General features: G+C 36.0%; 1 protein-coding gene across 5 annotated transcripts in view; it reads left to right on the plus strand.

The window, feature by feature from the left end:
* Positions 1-27,317, plus strand: part of Tmlhe (trimethyllysine hydroxylase, epsilon) — a 107,737-nt gene that overhangs the window by 42,172 nt on the left and 38,248 nt on the right. For 4 of the 5 annotated variants that reach the window (XM_048427617.3, XM_048427616.3, XM_085684777.2 and 1 more), the window contains one exon: positions 15,911-16,092. In XM_048427617.3, coding sequence (XP_048283574.3) covers positions 15,912-16,092 — 181 coding nt within the window. In that variant the 5' untranslated portion in view covers position 15,911. Of the gene's footprint in view, positions 1-8,251; positions 8,322-15,910; positions 16,093-27,317 lie in introns of all 5 variants that reach the window. The other variant, XM_048427618.3, reaches the window with a different exon arrangement.

Consider the following 27,317-nt stretch of genomic DNA (forward strand, 5'->3'; position numbering starts at 1 on the left):
GTTTATGAGGCACCTAATGTGGTATTTAAGAACCAAACCTGGGTCCTCTGCAAGAGAAGCAAGTACTCTTAATACTTTTAACTGCTGAGCATCTTTTTTCTAGTCCCCTTCATCTACTGTTTTTGATTTTGACTTGTTCATGTTTTTCTGAGACCTTGAGATACATCATTATTTTTTGAGATTCTCTGATTTTTCAGGAAAATGAATCATAATATTAACCATCCTATCAGAAATGCTTTTGTTGTATCCACAAGGTTTTTGTGCTTTCGTTTTCATTTGAATTAGGGAATTTCTTTTAAGTTTTCATAGAACATTCACTAGAATATTCCATGTTCTACTAGAAGAATGTATATTCTGTTTTTTGGATGGAAGACAGTATACTCGTGTTAGGCTCATTTGAACTATGTTGACTTTTCTTTTACATGACATATTTGTAGATGAGGATGGGGTAGGAAAATTACTATTATTGTACCAGTAACTCTCTGAGATTTTATATTTATTAATATTTGATGAAATTGAGAATCCCAACATTTAGTCCATATATTTGTAATTGTTACATATTCATGATTGTTTTCTTTATTAATATGCCTTCTTTATCTCTTCTGACTAATTTTGGTTTGAAGCCTACTTTTTCTGATATTATAATGGCTACAATAGCTTACTTTGAGCTTCTATTTACTTAAAGACTGATTTCTATCTTTTCATTCTCATTCTGTATCTTTTCAAGTAAGGCATATTTTCAGAGACAATATGTAAATGGATCTTGATTTTTAATTCAGTCAGATAATCTATGTCTTTAAATTGAGGAGTTGAAGTCATTTACATTGTTTTTTATTTCTTTTTATTATAAAATAATAGTTTCTCATTTTACATACAAATCACAATTCATTTTGGTATATGGTACTTATCTAAAAAAATGTCCATTTCTCTTACATTTTCCAATTTTGTGGCATACAGACTTTTGTAGAGAATCTAATGATTCTCTGAATTTACTCTGTGTCTGTGGTTATGTCCCCCTTTTCATTTCTGATCTTATTAATTTGCATATTCTCTCTCTGCCATTTGATTAGTTTGGATAGGGGTTTGCCAATCTTGTTGATTTTCTCCAAGAACCATCTTTTTGTTTCATTGATTCTTTGGATTATTTTCTGTGTTTCTATTTTGTTGATTTCAGCCCTCAGTTTGATTATTTCCAGTCTTCTACTCCTCCTGGGTGAATCAGCTTCTTTTTTTTCTAGAGCTTTCAAGTGTGCTGTTAAGTCTCCAATGTGTGCTTTCTCCGTTTTCTTTAATTGGGCACTTAGTGCTATGAACTTTCCTCTTAGCACTGCTTTCATAGTGTCCCATAGGTTTGAGTATGTTGTATCTTTATTTTCATTAAATTCAAGGAAGACTTTAATTTCTTTCTTTATTTCTTTCTTGACCCAGGGGTGATTTAGTAGTTGACTGTTCAACTTCCATGAGTTTGTTGGCTTCCTGGGAATAGCATTGTTGTTGAATTCTAACTTTAATGCATGATGATCTGACAAGACACAGGTAGTTACTAATATTTTTTTGTATCTGTGGAAGTTTGCTTTGTTACCGAGTATGTGGTCAATTTTCGAGAAGGTTCCATGAGCTGCAGAGAAGAAGCTATATTCTTTCCTATTTAGGTGGAATGTTCTATAGATATCTGTTAAGTCCATTTGATTCAATATCTCCAATAATTCTTTTATTTCTCTGTTAGGTTTCTGTCTGATTGTCCTGTCCATTGGTGAGAGAGGTGTGTTGAAGTCTCCTACGATTAGTGTGTGTGATTTGATGACTGCCTTGATTTCTAGAAGTGTTTCTTTTACATAAGTGGGTGGCTTTATATTAGGGGCATAGATATTCAGGATTGAGACTTCCTCCTGATGAATTGTTCCTGTTATGAGTATGAAATGTCCATCTCCATTTCTTCTGATTGATTTTAGTTTGTAGTCAATTTTGTTAGAAATTAGAATGGCCACACCCGCTTGTTTCTTAGGTCCATTTGCTTGGAAAACCTTTTCCCAACTCTTTACTCTGAGTAGGTGTCTGTCTTTGTGGTTGAGGTGTGTTTATTGTAAACAGCAGAATGTTGGATCCCTGTTTTCGTATCCAGTCTCTTAGTCTGTGCCTTTTTATAGGTGAATTGAGTCCATTGATATTAAGTGATATTAATGACCAGTGGTTGTTGACTCCGGTTTTTTTTTTGTTTTTTGTTTTTTGTTTTTTTTTTTTGGTAGTAGAGTATATGTGTTTCCCTTCTTTGAGTTGTACTTGTGAAGGGTTGCTAGATGGCTGAGTTATTGTAGGCAGTGTTGGGAATGTTGGATTCCTTGGGTTGTAGTTTTCCTTCTAATACTTCCTAGACCTGGAGGGAGGGGGGAGGATCTTGAACTTCCCACAGGGCAAGAAACCCTGACGGCTCTTAGGACTGGAGAGGGAGGAGGAGAGGGAGTTGGGGGAGTGGGAGGTTATTGGGAGGAGGGGAGGAAGTGGAAATTTTTATAAATTAATAATAATAATAATAATAATGATAATAATAATAAAAGAGAAGAAAAAACAAAAAAACAAATCACAGTTCACACTCCCTCCCCTATTTCCATTTCCCCCACCTTCCCCCACCCCACCACCATCCAGTCCTCAGAGAAAGAGTATAGACCTTCTTCCCATGGGTAGGCAGCAAAGTCTGGCATGTCATTTTGAGGCTGAACCAAGCCCCATCCCATCCATATCTAGGCTGAGCAAGGTATCCCCAAAGAGAATAAGCTTCAAAAAGCCAGTTTAAACAGTAGGGATATAAGTCCTGGTGCCCCAGCCTCACAATTGTCACCTAGTTTGGTCCTATGCAGGATCTCCCAGAGTTAGTGAGCTCACACTAGCTCAGGTCAGGTGTTTCTGTGGGTAGTGACATCATGGTCTCGACCCATTTGCTTATGTCATTTCTCCTCCATCTTTTCGATTGGACTCTGGGAGCTCGACCCAGTGCTTAGCTGTGTATCTCTTCATCTGTTTCCATCAGTTCCTGGATGAAAATTCTATGATGACAATGAAAATAGTCATCAATCTGATTGATTACAGGGGAAGACCAGTTCTTTCCTTAAGGTCTTACCTGAGTCATCCTTGTGGATTCCTGGGATTTTCCTTAGTGTCAGGTTTCTTGCTAACCCCCTAATGGCTCCCTCAATCAAGATATCCATTTCCTAGCTCTCCCTCTCTGTCCTTCACCCATCTTGGCCATCCCATTCTCTCTTGTTCCCCTCCTCTCTTCCCTTCTCTCCTCTCCCTTCTCTTATGACCTCCTCCCCCACCCATGCTCCTAATTTTCTCAAGAGACTTTTTCTAGTTCCCCTTCCTAGGGGGATCCATGTATGTATCTTACTATGGGATAATACTCTTGTACACTGTAAAGATTTGTCACTAGTATTGGTTTAATAAAATGCTGAGTGGCCAGTAGCTAGGCAGGAAATATAGGGAGGGATAACCAGACTAGGAGAATTATGGAAAGAGGAAAAGCAGAGATGCAATAATCAGCCAGATACAGAGGAAGTAAGATGAGAATGCCTCACTGAGAAATGGTACCATACCACGTGGCTAAACACTCATAAGAATTATGGGTTAGTTTAAATTATAAGAGCTAGTTAATAGTAAGCCTGAGCTAATAGGCCAAAGGGTTTATAATTAATATAAGCCTCTATGTGTTTCTTTGGGACTGAAAGGCTATGGGACTGGACGGTATAGAAACTTCAGTCTACAGTCTCAGGATTCTCCTTATTACCTAGTTTCTCTGGGGTTGTGGACTATAAGATGGTTATCCTTTGTTTATATCTAATATCCACTTATGAGTGAGTACATACCATGTTTATCTTTTAGGGTCTAGGTTACCTCACTCAGGATAGTTTTTGCTAGTTCCATTCATTTGTGTGAAAATATCAAAATGTCATTGTTTTTACCACTGAGCAGTACTCCATTGTGTAAATGTACCACATTTTCTTTATCCATTCTTTGGTTGAGGGGAATCCAGGTTGTTTTCAAGTTCTGGCTATTGTGAATAATGCTGCTATGAACACAGTTGAGCAAATGTTCTTGTAGTATGAGTGTGCATCCTTTGGGTATATGCACAAGAGTGGTATGTAGGCAGAGGCTGCAATGTGGTTCTAGTGGTATGTCTGAGTCTTGAGGTAGATTGATTCTCAATTTTCTGAGACACTGCTATACTGATTTCAAAGTGACTGTACAGGTTTGCACCCCCACCATCAGTGGAGGAGTGTTCTCTTTACTCCACATCCTCTCCAGTATAAGCTATCATCAGTGTTTTTTATTTTAGCCATTCTGATTGGTGTAAGATGGTATCTCAGAGTCATTCTAATTTGCATTTCCTTGATGGCTAAGGATGTTGAACAGTTCTTTAAGCATCTTTCATCCATTTGAGATTTTTTTCTGTTAAGAATTCTATTTAGATCTGTACCCCATTTTTAGTGGGATTATTTTGTATTTTATGTCTCGTTTCTTGAGTTCTTTGTATAATTAGGATATCAGCCCTCTGTCAGATGTGGGGTTGGTGAGGATCTTTTCTCATTCTGTAGGCTGCCATTTTGTCTTATTGACTTTGTCCTTTGCTTTACAGAAGTTTCTCAATTTCAGGAGGTCCCATTCATTAATTGTTTCTCCAGTATCTGTGCTACTGGTATTATATTTAGGAAGTGGTCTCCTGTGCCAATGTATTCAAGACGACATCCATCTTTTTCTTCTATGAGATTCAGGGTGGTTAGATTTATGTTGAGGTATTTGATCCATTTGGACTTGAGTTTTATGCATGTGTATAGATATGGATCTGTTTCATTCTTGTACATGTCAACATCCAGTTATGCTAGCACCATTTGTTAAAGATGTTTTCTTTTTTCCATTGTATAATTTTAGCTTCTTTGTCAAAAATCAGGTGTTTATTGGTGTGTGGATTAATATCAGGGTCTTCTATTTTATTTCATTGCCTCACCTGTCTATTTCTCTGCCAATACCAAGCTGTTTTCATTACTTTAGCTCTATCATAAAAATTGATGTAAGGGATGATAATACCTCTAAAAGTGCCTTTATCATACAGGAGTGTTTTGAATATTTTTGGTTTTTTGTTTTTCTTTATGAAGTTGAGAATTTTTCTTTCAAGGTCTGTGAAGAATTGTGTTGGAGTTTTGATGGAGATTGAATTGAATCTGTAGATTGCTTTTGGTAAGATTGCCATTTTTACTGTGTTGATCATACCTATCCAAGAGCAAGGTCTAATATCTTCTTCAATTTCTATTCTTCAAGGTTCTTTTCATACAGGTCCTTCACTTTTTTGGTTGGCATTACCCCAAGAGATTTTATGTTATTTGTGGCTATTGTAAAGGGTAATATTTCTCTGACTTCTTTCTTAGCCATTTTATCATTTGTATATAGGAGGGCTACTGATGCTTTTTGAGTTGTTCTTGTATCCTACCACATTACTGAAGGTGTTTTTCAGCTTTAGGAGTTCCCTGAATAAAATTTTGGGGTCACTTATATATACTATCATATCATCTTCAAATTGTGAAGGTTTGATTTCTTCCTTTCCAATTTGTATCTCCTTGATCTACTTTTGTTGTCTTATTCCCTTGCTAGAACTTTGAGTACTATATTGAATCGATATGGAGAGAATGGACTACCTTGTCTTGTTCCTGAGTTTAGTGGAATTGTTTTAATTTTCTCTCCATTTAATTTGATATTATCTGTCAGCTTGCAGTTTATTGCTTTTATTATGTTTAGATACGTTCCTTGTATCTCTGATCTCTCCAAGACCTTTATCATAAATGGGCATTAGATTTTGCTGAAATCTTTTTCAGTATCTAATGATATGATCATATGGTTTTCTGTTTCAATTTATTTATATGGTAAATTGCATTGACAGATTTTCATATGTTGAACCATCCGTGAATCTCTGGAATGAAATCAACTTGATTATGGTGGATAATTTTTTGATGTGTTCTTGGATTCAGTTTGCCATTATTTTATTGAATAATTTTACGTCAATGTTCACAAGGGAGATTGGTCTGTAATCTTTCTTAGTAATGTCTTTGTTTGGTTTGGGTATCAGGGTAACTGTAGCTTTGTAAAAAGAGTTTGGCAATGTGTAGACAGAAGTTTCTGCCCCTCCCTCAGTCCCACAGTCATTCAATCCCATAGTAACACACAGATGCTTATATTAACTTTAAAGTGTATGGCCTATTAGCTCAGGCTTATTACTAACTACTTTTACAATTTAAATTAACCCATAATTTTTGTCTATATTCAGCCATATGGCTTGGTGCCTTTTATGAGTAAGGCATTTTCATCTTGCTTCTTCTGCATCTGTCTGGTGACTGTGTTTCTGTCTTTCCTCTTCCCAAAATTCTCCTAGTCTTGTTGTCCTACCCTATACTTCTTACCTGGCTCCTGGACAATCAACATGTTATTAAACCACAATGAGTGGCAAATCTTTACAGTGTTCAAGTGCATTATCACACAGCAGCAATATTTCTTCTGTTTCTGCTTTGTGGAACAATTTGAGGAGTATAGGTATTAACCCTTCATTGAAGTCTAATAGAATTCTGCACTAAAACAATATGTCCCTGGACCTTTTCTGGTTGGGAGACTTTTGATAATTGCTTTTTAATCACCTTTTGAGTTGTAGGTCTATTTAAGTTGTTCATCTGGTAGTGATTTAATTTTGGTATGTGGTACCTATACATAAAATTGTCCATTTCTTTTAGATTTTCTAATTTTGTGGAGTATAGGTTTTTTTAAGTATAACCTAGTGATTTTCTGGATTTCCTCAGTGTCTATTGTTATGTCCCCCTTTTTGTTTCTGATTTTATTAATTTTGATAGTGTCTCTGCCTTTCAGTTAGCTTGGTAAGGGTTTGTCTATCTTGCTGATTTTTTTGATGAACCAGCTCCGTGTTTCAGTGATTCTTTGATTCTTTGGGTTTTTTTTTGTTTCTATTTTATTGATTTCAGCCCTCAACTTGATTTTTTTCTGTCATCTACTCTTCCTAAGTGAGTCTTCTTCTTTTTGTTCTAGATCTTTCAGGTGTGCTTTTAAGTTACTAGTGTGAGATTTCTTTACTTTCTTTATGTAGGCATTTAGTGCTCTGAAATTTTCTCTTAGCACTGTGCTGTGGGATAATGCTCTTGTACACTGTAGAGATTTGTCAGTCATATTAATAAACCACTGATTGATCAGTAGCCAGGCATGAAGTATAGGCAGGGTGACCAGGCTAGGAAAATTCTGGGAAAAGAAAATGCAGAGACATAGTCACCAGCTAAATGCAAAGGAAGTAAGATGAGAATACCTTACTAAGAAAAGTTCCAAGTCATGTGGCTAAACATAGATAAGAATTATGGGTTAATTTAAGTTGTAAGAGCTAGTTAATAATCAAAGCTAATAGTGCAAATAGTTTACAATTAATATATGCCTCTGTTTCTTTGGGACTGAACAGCTGCAAGACAGAAATTTCTATCTACAACACTGCTTTCATAGTGTCCTGTAGTCCTATAGGTTTGGGTATGTTGTGCCTTTATTTTTATTGAATTCTGGGAAGTCTTTAATTTCTTTCTGTGTTTCTTCCTTGACCCATGAGTGATTCAGTTGGTCATTGTTCAGTTTCCATGAGATTTTAGGCTTTCTGCAATTAGTGTTGTTGTTGTTGTTGTTGTTGAATTCTAACTTGAAGTCATGGTGAGCCAATAAGGATACAAGGAGTTATTCCATTTTTTTTTCATCTGTTGAGGTTTGCTTTGTTATAGAGTGTGTGATCAGTTTTAAAGAGGTTCCATAAGGTGCTGAGAAGAAGGTATATTCTTCTGTGTTTTGGTGAAATGTTCTTTAGATACCTATTAAGTCCATTTGATTCATGACATTTGTTAGTTCTCTTATTTCTCAGTTAAGTTTCTGTCTGGTTGACCTGTCCATTGGTGAGAGTGGAGTGTTGAAATTTCCTACTATTAGTGTGTGGGGTTTAATGTGTGATTTAGGTTTTAGTAATGTTTCTTTTACATGTGTGGCTTGTATTTGGGGCATAGATGTTCATAATTGAGATTTCATTTTGATGTATTTTTCCTGTGATGAGTATGAAGTGTCCTAATTCATCTCTTTTGAATAATTTTGAAGTCTGTTTTGTTAGATATTAGAATAGCTACATGTGCTTGTATCTTAGATTCATTTGATTGGAAAATATTTTTCCAACCCCTTACAGGCTCTTATGGAGGCTGTTGGAGCAGTCTTCCTGTAGGAGGCTTGCCCACTGACCAGCTATTACAACTGAGGTAGGTGGGGGAGGGGCTATGGCTTTGCTCTAGGGCCTAGGGGCTAGAGACTGTGTTGTCCAGCTGAGAGGCTGGTCACTTACCTCTTAGTCTGCTCTGTGCAGTTACAGCCTGACTCTAGGAGAATCACTGAGGTGATCAGGAAATGAGTAGGTATGGAGGCAGAGTGGGACTTGTAGATTACAGGGTTCTGTACGGGGTTTAGGAGCAGCATGCCTGAAGGAGGTTTGCCCATTGGCTGGCTAGTGCAGCTGATGCAGGTCTGGGCAGGGCTTAGGATTTTGCCCCAGGGCCTAGGGCCTAGAGATTGGGCTCTCCAGCTGGTTGGCCAGTCACTCACCTCATGGTCCACTCTGTTCAGTGTGAGTCTGTCTCTACATTGTCATTTTTGAGTTTTGAGAATTTCTGTGTTTGGGGGATTGATTTTTCTGGTTGGTTGAATTATTATTTGTTATTTTCTTTCTCCGATATTAGTTCTAAGGGTTTGCTGATTACTGTGTGGTCAAATAATCTTTTTGTACACTGTAAAGGTGTGGTTTTTCCAACATACCTTCCTATTGGTTTAATAAAGAGTTGAATTACCAATAGACAGGCAGGAAGAGGTTAGGCGGAGCTTCCAGGCAAAAGGAGAGAAGAAAAGGAGATGAATCTAGGTACAGGAGAAACACCAGAGGATACAAGAGGAAACAGGAATTGCAAAATGGAAGAAAGTAAAGAGTCATGGGGCCAAATGTAGATTAATACAAATGGGTTAATTTAGTTTATAAGAGCTAGTTGGAGAAGCCTAACTTATATAGGCTGAGTTTTCATATTTAATAATAAGTCTCTGTGTTGTTATTTGGGAACTGACAGCTCAGAGAAAAACTTGCTACAATACTGTGTTGGACCCTGTGGTAGTATGAATGTAATTGGCCCTCATAATCTCATAGAGAATGGCACTATTAGGAGGTGTGACTTTGTTGGAGTGGATATGGCCTTGTTGGAGGAAGTGTGTCACTGTGGGAGCAGGCATTAAGATTTCCTATGCTCAGGATACAGCCCAGTGTTTTAGTTGACTTCCTGCTGTCTAGTCCAGGACCACATCTGTGTGCACACTGCCATGATCCCTATCATGATAATAATTGACTATATCCATCATAATAAGAGTTTTCATTGTTGTGAAGAGACACCATGATCATGACAACTCTTATAAAGAAAACATTTAATTGGGATGACTCAGTTTCAGAGGTTTAGTGTATTCTTACCTAGTTATTCATCTACTCCTGTTACAAAATTTATTGTTTTATGCCCTTGTGATTGAGACACTCCTAAGAATTCATTATACACTACTGTCAGCGTGCTGGTCATAAATTGTTTTAGGTTGTTTTTGTCTAAAATTATCTATATTTCTCTATATTAAAAGTAGGTTTGTGAGGAGAATCAACACAGAGGGATACATACGTCCATGCTTCCATGGTCAAGTGAGGCCTTTGATTCATTCTCAACAGATGGAGCAACTGATTTTATTTTTTGTTTTAGAGGCTTATCTCAAGATAAAATGACTCCTAAGGGTAATATTCTCAACTGGCCTTAATAGTCAAAAAGAAAAAAATGCTTAATTTTTTCCATCTCCATGGTCTTATATACCCAAACAAGAATTTATAACCAAAGATTAAAATGGCTGTTTTCTTAACAGTTCATGAAATCACAAATCTGTATGAGATGCTGTTTAGATAATATTTTCCCATTAAGGATTTTCTTCTTGATAAGGAAGATGCTGCTCATATATAGAACATTATGACCTTGGCTCAGATTCTGGGTTCATCATTCTGGAGTCCAGCTTTGGAGACCAACGAAAAACTCTTGAGAAAAGTCCAATAAATAGACATTGTAAGCCCATCAAGAGATGCTAATGAACTTTAATTCTTACATGCGAAAATGTCCTTTGTTTGGGCCTCTTTTGGTTCTCTGCCTAGGATTTGGTTTGCTAATATAACCCTATTTTGTCTTATAAAGGAAAACATTTCATTGGGGCTGGCCTACAGTTCAGAGTTTTAGTCTATTATCATCATGACAGGAAGCATGGTATCATGTAAGCAGACTTGGTCATGGAAATGTACCTGAGAATTCTACATAGGGATCAGCAGACAGCAGGAAGAGACAGGGAACCACTAGTCTGTGGCTCCCCTTTATCCTCACAGCCTGTTAGCTACCAGTCAACAAGGACAAGCGGTAGAATGTCTTGACAATGACAGAAAGTCTTGAACAGCCTGTGAACATGAGGAAGACAGCTGTCCAGGAGACTATTTCAGTGACTCTGCTCAACTTTACTCCAGAGTATAGGGAATATATAGGATTGGAAACAGTAGCTGGAAAATCACCTAATTTGCATTAAACAACATGCTCTTATCATAAAGCTCCTAGTTACAAGTCTTAGTTATCATATGTGGAAGCGGTGTCCTATTGTAATGTTCCTAGCACAATGTCTAATTACCATGTGGGCAGCAGGGGGAAGAACTTCTTCAGAGAACTGCTTCCAGGGTCATATTAGAGATAAGTCAGGCATCCAGGCCTAGAGACAGTTTCCAAATAAGGTCTACCAGAAAACAGAGTGCCTTCCACCAGGGAGAGGGAGTTATCCATGTTGCCCAGCTTGGAGAGAGCTGCCATGATAGACTGCAACCTCTGAGCAGCAGGACCTCCCAGCACTAGGCATGGCTTGAGCTTTTGAAACCTCAAATCCCTCTCCATGTGACACATTTCTTTCGACAAGGCCACACCAACTCCAACAAGGCCAAACCTTCTAATAATGCCTTTCCCAGTGGGCCTAAACCCACATTCTACTACCTGGCCACCATACACCTGTAGTCATAACATAGTGCAAAATGCATTTAGTCCAACCTCTACAAGCCCTCATAGCCTATAACAGTCTCAAACTTGCTTAAAAATTCAGTCTCTTCTGAGATTCATGCAATCTTTTAATTTTAACCCCTGTACAATCAAAACGAAAAAGCAGATCATATATTCCAACATATAATGGCACAGGATATTCATTACTGTTCCAAAAGGAATGGAGGGAAACATAATGAGAAAATATTGAACCAAAACAGGACCAAAACCCATCTGGGTAGACTCCAAACTCTACATCTCCATGTCTGATGTCAAATTGATCTTCAGATCTCCAACTCCTTTTGACTTTGTTGATTGCAACACACTTCTCTCTCTTGGGCTGGTTCTACTCTCTATTAACAGCTTTCCTAGGCAGGTATCCCACAGCTCTGGCATCTCCAACACTTTCAGGTCTTCAAGGCAATCCAGGCTTCAACTTCACAGGGATCCTAACTCTTGCCTTTACTTTCTTATATCTCTTTATAGGCACCAGCCAAGGACTTCCTTTCCATCCTACATATAACAATTATTCAGATAAAACCACTGATGAACATTCAAGGTCCCTTAGAAAGACCCACTGCAATAGTACCCCAACTGCTGCACCTGACAACCCTACTCAACTTTAAAAGGCTATGTAGATCATGACCCCAGTTTCTTAATAAAAGCTAAGGTTACCTCTTCAGAGGAGGGAAAGATGAGGCCAGGAGATTAAAAAACAAACAAAACAAAACAGGACAGCCTATTTAGGTATTGGGGTCTGGATTCATGCCCTTGACTACAAATTAAAAATGTCCTTGGTTCTGTACTGCCAGATGCCGGAATTGCCAAAGAGTAATTGTGGGCTCTGATCTCTGGTCTGACTCCTAAATGATTTCAGGGTTACTTCTTTAGATGAGGAGAATGATGAGAACAGGAGACAGAAACTGGTCTGGTAGGGTTAGGACCTCAAAACAGAAGTTCCATACATGTTCTTGCTGGAGCAGTGCCAGAGTTAAACAGTTGTTTCTTTATGATTCCCTAAGTGAGTGCTTTTGCATAAAGCCTCCATGTGACTACATGACTGAAACTGAGAGGAGGCACATAAACACTTTGCTGGGAAAACTGAACTAATCAACTCATACTCCTCCACATACTTCACCCAGTTTCTGCCATTAGTCCTTTAAAAATGCCCCAGACTAATAACTTGTTGTTATCCTATCTCCTGGGACCCTTCCTCTTACACAAGAGCCCTGTTCTATATCGATATTCTTCCTTCCTTCCTTCTCTCCTTTGACTCCTACCTATGAATCTATAATAAACTTTTTTTTATTTATATGAAACTCAAAAATATGTTTACTTCCAAGGATTGAATATACCATTCCTTGCTTTCCTGGTTTTCATCATTGCTGATAAAAGGTATACTATCCTAAAGTATTTGGCTTATAGATAAAGAAGTGCTTTTTTTTCTTTTCTATTATAGCTTTTAATGTTATATATTTGCTTTGTATTTTTGACATCTTGACTATAATATGGCATAGAAAGACCTTTCTCTGGTTATGTCTATTTGGGATTCTAAATGCCTCTTATGTTTGAATGTCCCTTTTTTTTTCTATCTTTGGTAGTTTTTCTATTATTTCATTGGATGGATTTTGGATGCATTTAGTTTTTTTAATGTACGTTTTTAACATCTAAAATTCACAAATGTTTATTTGGGGAGTGTGTGTGCACACTCATGCATAGACATGTATCCACATGTAAATGTTAGAGAACAACTTGCAGGAATCTGCTATTAATGTGTGTCTGAGGATCAAATTCAGGTCTTCAGGTTTGGCAATAAACACCTTTAACCACTACACCGTCTTACTATCCCTATATTTAATTTTTAAAATTACATTTTACTTATATGTATGTGTATATGCCATAGTATGTGTGGATTATCTATTAATGTAATGTGACAATGGCTTACCAGCATCTGTCTCCGGTGACTCCATGGCTTTTCTCTTACTCCTCCCTTCTTCCTCTCAGCATTCAGCTTAGTTTTGCCCACCTAGCTAAGTTCTGTTCTTCCCTGCCATAGACTCAGAGCAGTTCATTAATGATTCATTTTTGGTAATTATTCATTAATGGTAATCACAGCACACAGAGGGACTCCCACATCTTTTCTAATGATGTTGTTTCCCATGTGTTTTTTTTATCTGATTGATTGACTTTTGTTTGGTTCTTTTTCATAATCTCAATTTCATTACTGAATCGTCCCTGATAGCTTTTTGTTTGTTCATTTCTTTGTTTTTCATCCACGTTGCCTACTTTCTCATCTACTTTGTTGACTTTCTAATCTAGGTCATGAATTGATTTTCTCATTTCATTCAGTCATTTGTTGAGTCCTCTTCAATGTGGTAATTGAACTTTCTAAATTTGTTTTATTTTCTATGTATAAGTATTTTCTCTGCTTGTATGTCTGTGCACCATGCGTATGAATTACCTACAGAGTCTGGAAAAGGGTGTCAGATACCCTGGAACTGGAGTTACAGATGACTGTAGATGCTGGAACCCCAACCATGGTCCTTTGGAAGATCTGTTAACTGCTGAAGCAGCTCTCTAGCCCCTAACTGAGCATTTTTAATAGTAGTATTCTATATTTTTTGTATTTCTGCTATTTCATTATTTTTGCCTTCAGTTATTGACATATTTTGGGGGTATCTTAGGGTCTTATCTTGCTGCAAATCTGTGTTTCTTTGTTATATTTTGCACATTTGTTAAAATGGGTGTGTCCTCCAGTCATTTCATTTTTCTTCTTCCCATTATTCTTGATTGGTTTGCTTATGATACCCTCTACTATTTAGCATGGAAAATCAGGTAGCAAGCAGTATCACAAACAATTATTTAGCAATAATTTCAATATTTAAATGTAATATAAAACATTCATATAATTTACTTAGACTGCCAATATGAATCAAAAGTAGAGAAGCCAATATACTTCTAATATATATGTAGTTGCAATATTTTTAAGCAAAGGATATTAATAATTAAGAAGTAAAAAGAAGAGAAAATGAAGGAATACAGTAGGAATGAAAGCATGAGTTAGATGTATAAGAGGAAATAGAGAAAATACTATAGACTAGATGCTATCTATCATAAAATCCCATTTAGTCAAGATAAAAGATAAAACACAATCATTAATTAAAATTAAAAAACTGAAAATTATAAAAAACAAAAAATAGGAAATAATATATCATTAGTCAAAGTTTCTTCTCTGTTGAAATGAATGTGCTTTCTACTAAGTTGTCTTTTGCACATAACTGTTCAGGTAGGAAGATGGCCACATATTTGTATGGTAAATCAAACTAAGTTAGGTCAGAATGTCTTCCTTGGTAGGTTAGGTTCCTGGACAAAAATCGGTTCTCCTATAGGTTCGTATACAAGTGCTTTGTCTGCCCACAGCTATAGTCTTCTTTCTGGTGTTCTGAGTAAATACATTTTCACATATAATTTTCAGTGTCTGAGGCTCGTATTTACCTTTTCCAATGGATGTCCTCCCACCTTGTTCCTGGTTGCTTTTCTACCAATCCCTCAGTTTGTGCCTGAGAATATTTGTGTCTGCAAGTTTGTCAGACTCAGTTCAGTTCTTATAGTTGTATCCTTGTTGTGCTCCTAGTTTTCCAAGTTGTATTGGTTATTTTGTTCATTGGTATGACAAAATATCTGACAAAACAACTTTTAAAAGTAAGTATTTATTTTGGCAAATGATTTAAGGTGATGTAGCCCATCATGACAGGGAAGTCCTGACAACAGAAGCAACTAACTGTAGCTTTGGTAGCAGGAATAAGCAAGCAGAGAGAGATAAATTCTGGTATATATTTAATATGAGTTAATATTTATTGGGAAAAATAAGTAATGAATGAATTTACAACTTCTCAAGAGTGGATTTGGAAGGACTTATTTTATGTTGCAGGGTATATTTGAATAAAAACTAAGTATTAGACTATGGGTCACAATCTTTACTTTGAAGAGATGGCAGATATTTTAGACTTTACAAATCACATATTACCTTCATCTACCTTCATTTTTATGTTTTTAACATTTTAAAAATAGAAAATTCATAACTCATTTATGGAGCCCATCATATATAATACCTCTCTGCATGAGGTGAGAAACAAGAAACAGTGAAGAAAACAAATATAAGCCATATGTATATCAGTAGAGGCCTTTTATCATTTTTCTTTCTGCTCTCATTCACAAAAGCTCAAGAAATTTAACTTTAGTCACCAACTTCATAGCCTGTTACTTCACTAAATCACTAAAGTCTTTTGAGTCTCTATGGTATTTATATGTTATTAGTTTCATCCCATAAATCAACATAAAATTCAGTACCTATAATCAAACCTACATTTAAATGTACATATATATATATATATATACAAGTTAACTCAAAATTAGTTTTTTGTTTTTACTAACTTTACTACATATTTGTCAGGTCATTAAATACAGTCACCTGAAGAACCACATAGACTTTTCTTGGTTACATGGCTTTCTTCCTCTTCCCATACCACAAATTAGGATAAGTATGCTTTTCAGATTATCTGGTTTGTCTAATTGAGATCATTAAACCTATTGTTTTATATTACTTATAGCTATATTTATAATTGTATCATTATTCAATTATACAATATACATTATTTATAATTGTATCATATATTTATCATGGCCTAATAAAAATTATGTTACTCTCTCTTATCTTCTAGGATGTGGTACCATAAGTTGTTGCACCTACAAAGCAGGCTCCAGAATTTGATGAAGAGAGGAGACATAGGTCAAGCTCTTCACCTGTCCAACTTTAAAAGTTTATTTTCCTTATCCATCCATTGGTGCCATACATTTTCCAAGTCTGTGAATTGTACTTGGCTCCAACATGAAGATCATTTGGGTAAGAGCTGTGTGAGGACATATTAATTTTTAATTGTGGTAAAAAAAAAAACAGAACACTAAAATCTCAGCTTAGTTAGAGATAACTCTGCAGTGCTCCAGCCAAACTCCATACCCTGTATCATCCAAGAAAAAGAAAGAAAGCCTCAATAGTCGTGGTAAAGTGTTTAAAGCATATAGACTAGGAATATTACAACCACAGAAAGCAAGCTTTACCCACTGTATTGATTCCTAAAGCTTCTGAAAGGATTTCAAACTGAATAGTGTCAGAACACACTCCAAGAATTGGAGTTGTATGAGGGAAATTCTGAGTGCTTGTGAGAAAACTCCAAGAAAACAAGATTTTTCTTGTCTCTCATTTTCAATCTATTTCTTATCAATTTTTGACTATTCATTAAGTTTAATTCAGTTTCTTCAAAAGCACAGAATTGTTCTTGTAATTTGCTTTTATGCTCCTACAGTTGTAATTAATAGGTGTGAGTTTATTTCAGCTGTTTTTATTCATATGCCTCTATGAAAAAAACATGTTTTGCCACATGTGGCTTGTCCTTGTAATTGTATACTTTACTCAGGTGATGCTTCTTAACCCTCAGAATATAAATTATCTGATGTTCTGAATAAAGTTGGCTATTACATGAAACTTTAGAACACTTTATTTTTAGACTCACTTTTCCAGGTTGAAATGGCCAACTAGAGAAGTAAACAGATTGAATAAAACATAGAAATATATTTTCTCACAATGAGTGTCTTTGGGAAATCATAATATTGCCAAGGCTGCACTCCCTTCAAAGGTCTTTTGACAGAATCTTTCTTCAGTTAACCTATTCTATTTTCTTTTAGTTGTCAGAAATTCTTGGCTTTTTTGTTTGTTTGTTTGCTTACTTGCTTACAGAAGCATCACTTCAATCTTACTTCCATTACATTGCCCTCTACATTATTTTGAAGTAAGCCTCTCCTTATAAAGATGGCAATCATTATAACTTTTAAACTTGATTATATCAGCAATGACTACAGATGCTCCAATGATATATTTATTCTGTATTCTCAAGTCTTTCATCAATGTTTTATACTTTTGAATACAGAGATGCTATTTTGTTGGCTAAATTTATTCCTAAGTACTTTATTTTGGGAGCTAAATGAATGGAATATTTTTCTTGACTTTTTTGTAGCTAATCAACTTCAAACTAATTTTATTGATGTTGGTAACTTGTTTCTTTTCCCTTTTGACTAACATGGCTAAAGATTTATTAGTTTTATTTCTTTCAAGAAAATCATTTTTGGGTTCATTGATTTTTCTTGTCTCTCATTTTCAATCTATTTCTTATCAATTTTTGACTATTCATTAAGTTTAATTTGCTCTTGTCTTATTTTTTAATGTTATAACTTAGGCTATTAATTTTAGATCTTCTTTTCTACTGTATGCATTTATTGCAATACATTTTCCTCTAATCACTACTTTAGTGCTTTCTTGATGGTTGAAAGATTGGACACTTAAAGAAAGGAATCCCACACTAGCTCAGAACTAAGAAATAGACAGGCATTTATTAAGGGGTAAAACTTACAAATCAGGATTCTCTGCTTGAACGATGGATAAAGATGAGATCCAAAACAAACTGAACCAGCAAAACGGGGCCCAGGGGGAGGAGAGAAGGGGCCAGATGTGCTTCCACATCAGGGTAAATAGTCTATGAGGCCACGTCCCAGCAGGCGGGTAGTTACTAGATGTAAACCTTCCTACAGCACCTTCTAATTTTTTTGTAAACTGTATACTCATTTTGATTTAGTTCAGAATGTTTTTATTTTATTTGAAACTATTAAATCATATATTTTAATGCTTATATCTTAATTTCTAAATGCACAGTACTTTTATATTCTACTATTATTTATTTCTAGTTAATTTCATTATACTGAGAAAACATATATTTTTAGATTTCTTTAACTTTTTGAGCTTTGTTTTATGTCTCAGAATGTGATTTTTCTTGGTTGATTTTCATGTGTACTTTATAACAATGGTTCTTTGTTGTAGGGGGGTGCTTGTTTGTTCCTGGCTGCTCAGAACCAAAGTAATCACACAGAAACCACATTATTTGCAATACTGTTTGGCCAATAGCTTAAGCGCATTTCTGGCTAACTCATATCTTAAATTAACCCATCTCTATTAATCTATGTATCGCCATGAGGCTGTGGCTTATGAGGTAAAGTTCTAGCATCTGTCTCTGGTGGGGCTACATGGCTTCTCTCTGACTCCACCTTCTTTCTCCCAGCATTCAGTTTAATTTTCCCTGCCTACCTCTCCTCTGCCCTGCTATAGGTCCAAAGCAGTTTCTTTATTAATCAATAGTAATCACAGCATATAGAGGGGAATCCTTCATCATCTCTTTATTCCATAGGTCAATTTGTCTATTTTTATAACAGTTATATGCCATGTTCATTATTATGGTTTTGTAACATCTTTTGAAATTAGGTAATATGATATCTCTACTTTTGTCCTTTCTAGCCAAAATTGCTTTGACTATTTGGAGCTCTTAAGTTGAAATCTTTCTTCTAAGATCACAAACAAGATAGAAAGGTTACAGTTGCTGTTTCTATTGACCATTGGACTAGAGATCTTAACCAGGGTAATTAGGTAAGAAAAAGGAAAGGTATGGTTTTTCATATGAAAACCATGAAGGTTCCACCACAAATACTGAAATAACTAGTACATTAATTAAATTATACATTTTGTATAGTGAAAATGAATAATCAGAAGGAACCATACTGTTTCAGTATATGTATCATAGTTCTGAGATTGAGAATCTAGGAATAGCTTATAGCCCATCCCAAAAGTCATTCTTAAAATCCTCAAACCATCAATGTTTGTATCTTTTGCCAATTGATATATGTGTGAATTGAGTCACATTAAATATTTATGCTACTTAAAAGTCTACCATGGTTTTTATTTTCTCCTGTTCTCATATCTTCTTTATGCCTGCACAATGCTTCATTTTCTTCCAGGGATAAGTAGAACACCCTTACAATTTTCCAACTTTCCTTAGTGTACACACAGACTTGCATAAGTGTGTGTCATTCCAAACATAAATGCATATTGGAGCTTTACAAGACTCTTTATAATACCTCATTCTCTTGTTCATGTTGTTAGATTTCTGGGTATTCTTTTGCCGTGTTTCTTGACTGCACAAAACCTAGGGCATGGACTCTTCTGAACTCTTTTCCAAATCAAGTTAGTTTACTTTGACAGCAAAACTGCAGATTTTCTTGGATTGTCTACCCTTATAAAAATACTGCTAATGGAGCTAGAGTAGGAACAAAGAACATCTAAAGCAGAGCACATGTTCCTGCTTTTACTAACTAAAGTTCAGTAAATATTTTCTTGAATAAATGTTTCTTTTTAAAATAAATTTTATTTTTAATTTAGTGTAAATTTAATGTAAGTAACATGGTATTATGAGATACATGTAGACAATAAAATGATTACTTATTAAGCAAACTAATATTTATAAACCTATTAACTATACTCACAATATATATTAGATTTATAGTCTTGAATATATTCTATTCTACGGTGTATCTTCTGATATATATTTCCTATTTCCTCCCAGTTGTCTTTTTCCCAGTAACTACTGCTTTAGCCTCTATCTCTGTATAGTTGATTTTTTTTTGTTTTCCACATAACATCTGAAATCATACCATATATTTCATTCCATACGTGACTTATTTCATTATAGTGGCATATTATTTGTGTTATAATAAATAAAGCTTTCCTAAAGATCAATGCAAAGCAGACACACTAGTCATTCATACAGGTCAGGCAGTGGTGGCACACACCTTTAATACTAGGCATTATACTAGTTAGCCATAGAGACCAGGTTGTGGTGGTGCATGTCTTTGATCCCAGCACTAGACAAAAATATAAGATGGGAGGAGACAAATCTCATGTTCAGTCTCAATCTGAGTATTTGTGGAGGCAGGATCATTCACTTTCAGTCTGAGGTACAGGTAAGAGTCTGTGGCTCGCTGCTTTTCTGATCATTATTTTGAACCCCAGTGTCTCTGGGTTTTTATTATTCATGCTACAACTGGCATCCAACATTTGGGGTATGAATTCATCAAAAAGCTACTTCCCTGTGACTTTACAGCCACCAGCATAGGTCGGACCTACACATAGCTGGAGTCACTGATGTACTGGCTAGGTTTTTCTTTTTTCTCTTTTTGCGGGCTCTCCCTGAACCCCCTTCTCGGGTTGCTGCCCAACTAGTTAGTTGCCTTGAAATTCAGTCAAGCTTTTATTGTTCTATGCAACAGCAATAAGCCTCTCGTCTTCATCAATGTCAGCAGAACATTTGGTAAGACAATTGGGAAATCTTAAAAAGATGAATTAGTAAAAAGAGAGTTTTTCCCCCACATTAAAAATGGGGAAAACCATTACAATGGAAGAATTTGGGTGTCTGAATGATTAATACGCTAGACCATTTGAAATAAGAATTAAATGAGAACATAACTGATTTAGATGGGATTTATATAATATCAGTTTTAAACATTATCACCTTTATCATTTTTGGTTATCACTAAAAAGTTGGTTAATCTGAGAGCTAAGATACAGCCCTTAGAAAAACCTAATAAAACAGATCACACAGCTATTCAAATCGAAATCCAGACAGAAGAATTTAATGGAGAACCAATTTCAGCATTGCATTATAAGAATAGTGAGGAAAAGTCTAAAGTTTTCAAACAACCAACCTTAATATATCCAATAACTTTATAGGGATTGCCAAATGTCAAAAAATCCAATACAGCTAACTGGACTCCTGTGACAATGTTAGATTTAAGGAGATTTAAGAAAGCAATAGTCTCATGAGGCATGCATTCACCTTTTATGAACCAAATGTTAAATTCATGGTAAACGTGTAATAGAATTATCCCTGAAGACTAGATAGAATTGGTTAAAGGTGTTTTAGAGCCTGGTTCACAATTACAATGGAGAACCTTGTTCAGAGAAGAGGAAAAGATTATTGAATAACAGAGTAAAGCTAAAGGTATGGAAATCTCCCAAAATCAAATTCTTGAAGAAGGAGATTATGCTGCTATAAAAGGGAAATCTGTATATGATGACCACAAACTGGATTTATGCAACACAGCAGCTTTGAATGCTTGAGACAGAAATTGGAAAGAAATTTGAATCATATAACTTTAGGCTATACAGGACTGAAAGGAAGGCTATAGATTTCTTACAAAGAAGGACTTCAGCAGTAAATAGAATGATACCAAATTCAGAAGCAAGAAAAATAATAATCAAATCCCTGTCTTTTGAAAATGTCAATCTCTATGCAAAAGGATAATTAGGCTGTTAAAGCCTAAGTCAGCACCTTTATAGGAATGGATTCCAGTTACAAGTAATATTGAATGTCAGGAGTATGATGGTGCATGGATAGGAAAGGCGATTTCCAGGTATTTGAAGAAAAATAGAAATGTCACATGTTGTAATTGTAGCAAACAAGGATTATAGATATGGTATTACTAGAAACAATGTTTTTATCTAAGAATAATTCATTTAGAACTCCCCTCACTTCTGGATTATACAGAAGGTGTGGCAAAGTCAGGTATTGGACTAATGAATGTAGGTCAACGAAGAATATTCAAGGTAATCCTTTGCCATCAGGAAACTCTATAAGTGGCCTCTTGCAGGCCCCTATGCCAAATTCAGTTCAATAGTTTCTTGTCATCTTAGAGGAAACTTTTTCCCAGAGAAATTAAAGAACCTAATGCCCATTGTAAGAGACCATACTGTTCTGAATAATAAAACAGCTATGCAAGAGACAACAAAAATTTCAGGAAAAGTTATAAAGTGAGTATTTTGGCAAACTTATATTAATGAACAAAAACCAAAATTAAAAATACAACTACATGATGTTGTCATTGAAGGTCCAGTAGATACAGGTGTGGATATAACAATAATTTCATCAGAATCTTGGCATCTAAATGTCTTCAGGACATAAATGTTCAGGTTTTAGGGATCGGAACTTCATATCAGGTAAGGCAGAGCACAAGATGGGTCAAATGTATAGGGACAGAAGGATAGGAAGGACTATTAAGCCATATGTGGCTAACATAGCAAGGAATTTGTGGGGATGTGATTTGTTACTACAGTGGAATACTCAGATTAGCATTCCCCCATCTCAGAAACAAATGATAAATTACTGTATGTTTCTGAGAAAAATATTAGAAGGTTTTATAAAGAACAGTCAATGATCATTCAGGTGGTACAAGAACAGGGCACAACAGCTGCTGATATTTCAAATGCACCAACACCCCACCTTTAAAATGGTTGACATACAAACCTCTATGGGATAGCAGTGGCCTTTAACAATAGAGAAACTGCAGGCTTTAGAACAACTGGTATAGGAGCAGCTAGATGCTCAACATATTAAAGAATCAGCTAGCCTTTGGAATTCTCCTCTAATTGTTGTTAAAAAGAAATCTGGAAAATGGAAAATGGTAACAGATCTAAGAACTGTTAATAAAGTGATTCAGCCAATGGGCTCTCTACAGTCTGGAATTCCCTTGCCTTTTCTATTACCTGAAGGATGGCCTCTTATAGTTATTGATTTAAAAGATTGTTTCTTCACTATATTTTTATAAGAAAAAGAAAAATTTGCATTCATAGTGTTTACTTATAATAATTCTCAGCCTGCTAAGAGATAGCAATAGAAGTTTCTCCCATAGGGAATTTTAAATAGTCTCACCCTGTGCCAATATTTTGTAAGTCAGCCATTGGCAATGATACATAAGCAATTTTCTGAAATTATAGTTTCTTATTACTTGAATGACATTTTACTATCTGATCCAAATGTAAATAGTTTAGAAACAATGTTTGAAAAGCTAAAGAAAATTTTGCCTTTTGGAGATTATAAATTGTACCTGAAAAAAATACAAAGAGGAGATTCTATTAATTATTTAGGTTATAACATAGATTTACAAAAACTTAGATCCCAAAAGGTGCAAATTAGGATCAATTACAGACTCTTAATTACTTCCAAAGATTTCTATGAGACATTTCCCATCTATGGTGTGTGTTGACTGAGGTTTCTGTCCTGTCTGGTTCCTGCAGTTGTTAAGTCCCAAAGAAATCAGACAGAGGTCTACATTAATTATAAACTGTCTGACCTAGTAGCTCAGGCTTCTTATTAACTCTTATAACATATATTAGCCCATAATTCTTGTCTGTGTTAGCCACATGGCTTGGTATCTTTTCCGGTAAGGCAGTCACATCTTGCTCTGTGTCTGGCTTCCTCTGTGTCTGGGTGACAACTACAGACTGCAACTTTCCTCTTCCCAGAATTCTCATTGCCCCACCTCTAATTCCTGACTCGTTGCCCCACCTATACTTCCTGCCTGGCCACTGGCCAATCAGCATTTATTTAAAATACAAGTGACAGGGTACAGACCATTGTCCCACAGCAGATGTGCTATTGGGATAAAACCTGATAAAGTGATTATTTTAACCAAAACATTAAATAGTGACAAGGATTTAAATAGTCCAAGTAATTAACAGCTGAAGCTGAGAGAGAATTGCCTTTGATTGATGAAAAATTACAGAAGGCTTACATGGATTGGATGGATCTGAATCTTTACAGCATTCCGGTCATATTATCCTCCAAACAGTCCCCACAGGGATTTTAGTGCAGAAGGAAGATATTATCTTAGAATGGGTCTTTTGACCACACATGCCAAGTAAGAAATTAAAAACTTATTTGGAAAAGGTCTCTGAGTTAATTTGAAAATGAAAATTGAGACTTCATTAATTAGCAGTAATAGATCCAGCAGAAACTATTGGACCTCTTAATAATGATAAAATTGTCAAATTATGGACAGAAAGTGAACCCTGGAAAAGAGCCTGTTGTAGATGGAGACTGCTCATTTGTTTCCTGGCTGCCCAGACACAAATAATCACACAGAAACTATATTAATTACCACACTGTTTGCTCAATAGCTTATGCTATTTCTAGCTAACTCTTACATCTTAAGTTAATCCATTTCTATTCATCTGTGAATCACCATGAGGCTGTGACTTACTGGTAATGTTCTGACTGGCAGCTGGTTTCTTTCCCTTTGGCAGCTACATAGCGTCTTCTTAACTTCGTCGACTATATATAGCTCTGTGCAGATTTCCCACTTGGCTTTACTCTTCTAAGCCATTGGCGGAAACAACTTCTTTGATAGCTAATGATAATAAAACATATTCATCACATAGAAAGGGGAATCCTATATCATTTTCCTTTTCTGTCTAAATAAAAATGAGGGTTTTAACTTTGACATAGTCAAATTGCATATAACAAAACAGGAATCAAGGAAGAATTACAGTTACAATATTTATGTCTATTTTACCTTTTATCATAATTAAGGAAAATTATAATTATAGCTATCTATTCTTCAACTCTATAAAAGACCCCAGGAGGATATAATATTACCTAAGTTAAAAAGAAGTGCATTATAGGCAGCTTCCAAAACTCTAGAGTTGACAGAGATATCTTGCTGCCTGGACAGTCACCTAAAGTTCTTCTGTAACATTGTGGTATTCATCTTCAGTCTAGAGGACCATAGAATCCAGAAGACTTTTATATGAAGTAGGAAATTTCAACGACTGTTTTGCCTCTATTGGCAGTTTGCCAGTCACTTTCTTCTGTATCCTGCAGAATGTCTGACAGACTCTTTTATGGAGCAGGTACCCTGAAGGATTGTCTAACCTTTAGGTAAGTTCAGCAGTCTTTGCTCTGTGGGTCCTGCATGTCCAATTCATTCAACATACCATCAGGCAGTCCAGGCAAGAGCAGTTTCTTGCCCAAATGGCTAACAAACTCTATATGGAGCCTCTTTGATGTCCATCATCCTCTTGAAGTACATTGTGCTGCTGGGAGCAGATGTGTCTCATTTTCATGAAAAGTTCTAAGATCCATTTTAAATGCCATGTTTTATAAGTTTTTGAAAGTTTTGAAGAATACCTATCCATCTGAAATATATCTCTGTGCATCTAGAAAACATAACTAACATTACTACAAGTTTGACTATTATAGATGACTATTAACCTGTATTTCTTAATTATACATTACATTTTTAATGAGGTGTACAAACACAATAGGTTAATCAAGAGCATAAATATACATATAAGAAAATTGATCTTAAATTTATACCAATAAACCAAGATCTGTAACATGAGGGGGCCTGTTTGTTTGTTTTTCTGTCCTGCCTGGTACCCCCAGCTGTTTAGTCTCAGAGAAAAATCACACTGAGATCTTTATAAGTTATAAAGCTGATTGGCCCATTAGGTCAGGTTACTTATTAGCTAATTCTCACATATTGATTAACCCATTTTTCTGATCTATGTTCACCATGTGGCTCAGTACCTTTTTCAGTGGGGTAGCTCACATCCTGCTACTTCGTTGATCTGGGCAGGAGTGCGAGGAATCAACTTCCTCCTCCCCAGAATTCTCCTGCTCTCCTTGCATCATTTCCACTTCCTGTCTGGTTTTCCCGCCTACACCTCCTGCCTGGACAATCAGCGTTTATTTAAAACATGATTGACAGAATACAGACAATTCTCCCACATCACTTCCCCCTCTTTTTTTAAAAAAGAAAAACAAAGGAAAATATCCATAGTCTATTTTTGGGAATGTGGACGTAGTATTCCAGACTACTTCCAGCTGGTTGGGGGCACTGATAATCTTATGGGGACCTAAAGAAAAATTTAGAATTATGATCAAGTCCTGACTGAAGTATCCTGTGAGTCTTGATCATCTCAGGCAGCAGTATTGAATCTGTTCTGGATGTAGAACTCAGACATCTGGGCCATCTATTCCTGTCGGAGACTTTTCAGGTGGCCTCCCTTGGTAAACTGGATTTTTCTTAACTCAGAATAAATCCAGAGCCTCTCATTTTCTGTGGAAACAAAAGCAAAATCTCTTCTCCAAAGTAACATACCTTTTTACTTCAATTTTGAAACCAAGGTATTTTCAAAATACCTATCTTGGATTAATTCTGCAGCATTCATAAGCAAATTACTTTTAGTAGCTGTTGCTCCTTCCTCGGCATTTAAACAATTCAAAGAGAGCATAATAGCATACAGTATCAAGATTTTCTGTGTATTTTCCATCTTTATGCAGCTTTATTTTAACCTCTATTTCTTTTATTTTTACTTTTAACTTTTGGCTTTTTGAGACAGGTTCTCTGCATATCTTTGTCCTGGAACTCCCTCTGTAGACCAGGCTATCTTTGAACTCCCAGAGATCCATCTGTCTCTGCCTCCCCAGTGCTGGAATTAGAGGTGTGTACCACCACACCCAACTACTCTCTTTCTTTCTTTTTTAATTTAAGGCTTTAAACCTTTTTTTTCAAGCCTGCATATATTTTTAACACACTGTAAACCATTTAGAGGTTTTCTTACTCTTTGAATCTCTCTTTACTGTGTATCTCTCTTTTTCTGACCACATGGGTCTTTCATTTGCTAAGGAATTAACATTCAAAAGCTCTTAAGGTGTTTCAAGGTCCTTGCCAGGAAGCAAGCTGCAACAATGTTTCCATAGTCAGGATGACCTGCTTGAAAGAGTCAGAATTTTCCCTGGCCGGAAGGCCTAGAAAGCCGGCATTTTAAAACAGCGCAGCTTTTTTCCTACTTCAGCTTAAAACTGAAATGCTTTACTCTAGTCTTTTCCAAGCTTTCTCAGGCTTTCTGTGGATGTAGTTATCCACGTGGGCACCATTATGTAACATGAGGGGGCCTGTTTGTTGGGGGTTTTTGTCCTGCCCAGTTCCCCCAGCCTGTTTAGCCCCAATGAAAATCAGTCACACAGATCTCTTTAAGTTATAAAGCTGATTGGCCCATTAGGTCAGGCTACTTATTAGCAAACTCTCACATCTTGGTTAACCCATTTTTCTGATCTATTTTAGTCATGTGGCTCAGTACCTTTTTCAACTGGAGCAGATCACATCCTGCTGCTTCGTTGATCTGGGCAGGAGTGCGAGGAATCAACTTCCTCCTCCCTAGAATTCTTCTGCTCTCCTTGCATCATTTCCACTTCCTGTCTGGTTTTCTTGCCTACACCTCCTGCCTGGCCAATCAGCGTTTATTTAAAACATGATTGACAGAATACAGACAATTCTCCCGCACCAAAGATCCATACTACTAATGCAAAGTATTCATAGTTATAGCATATCCCTTTTAAATGTAAATAAACA

The sequence above is a fragment of the Myodes glareolus genome, chromosome X (assembly GCF_982192425.1).
Source record: "Myodes glareolus chromosome X, mMyoGla1.1, whole genome shotgun sequence".
Classification (NCBI taxonomy): Eukaryota; Metazoa; Chordata; class Mammalia; order Rodentia; family Cricetidae; genus Myodes; species Myodes glareolus.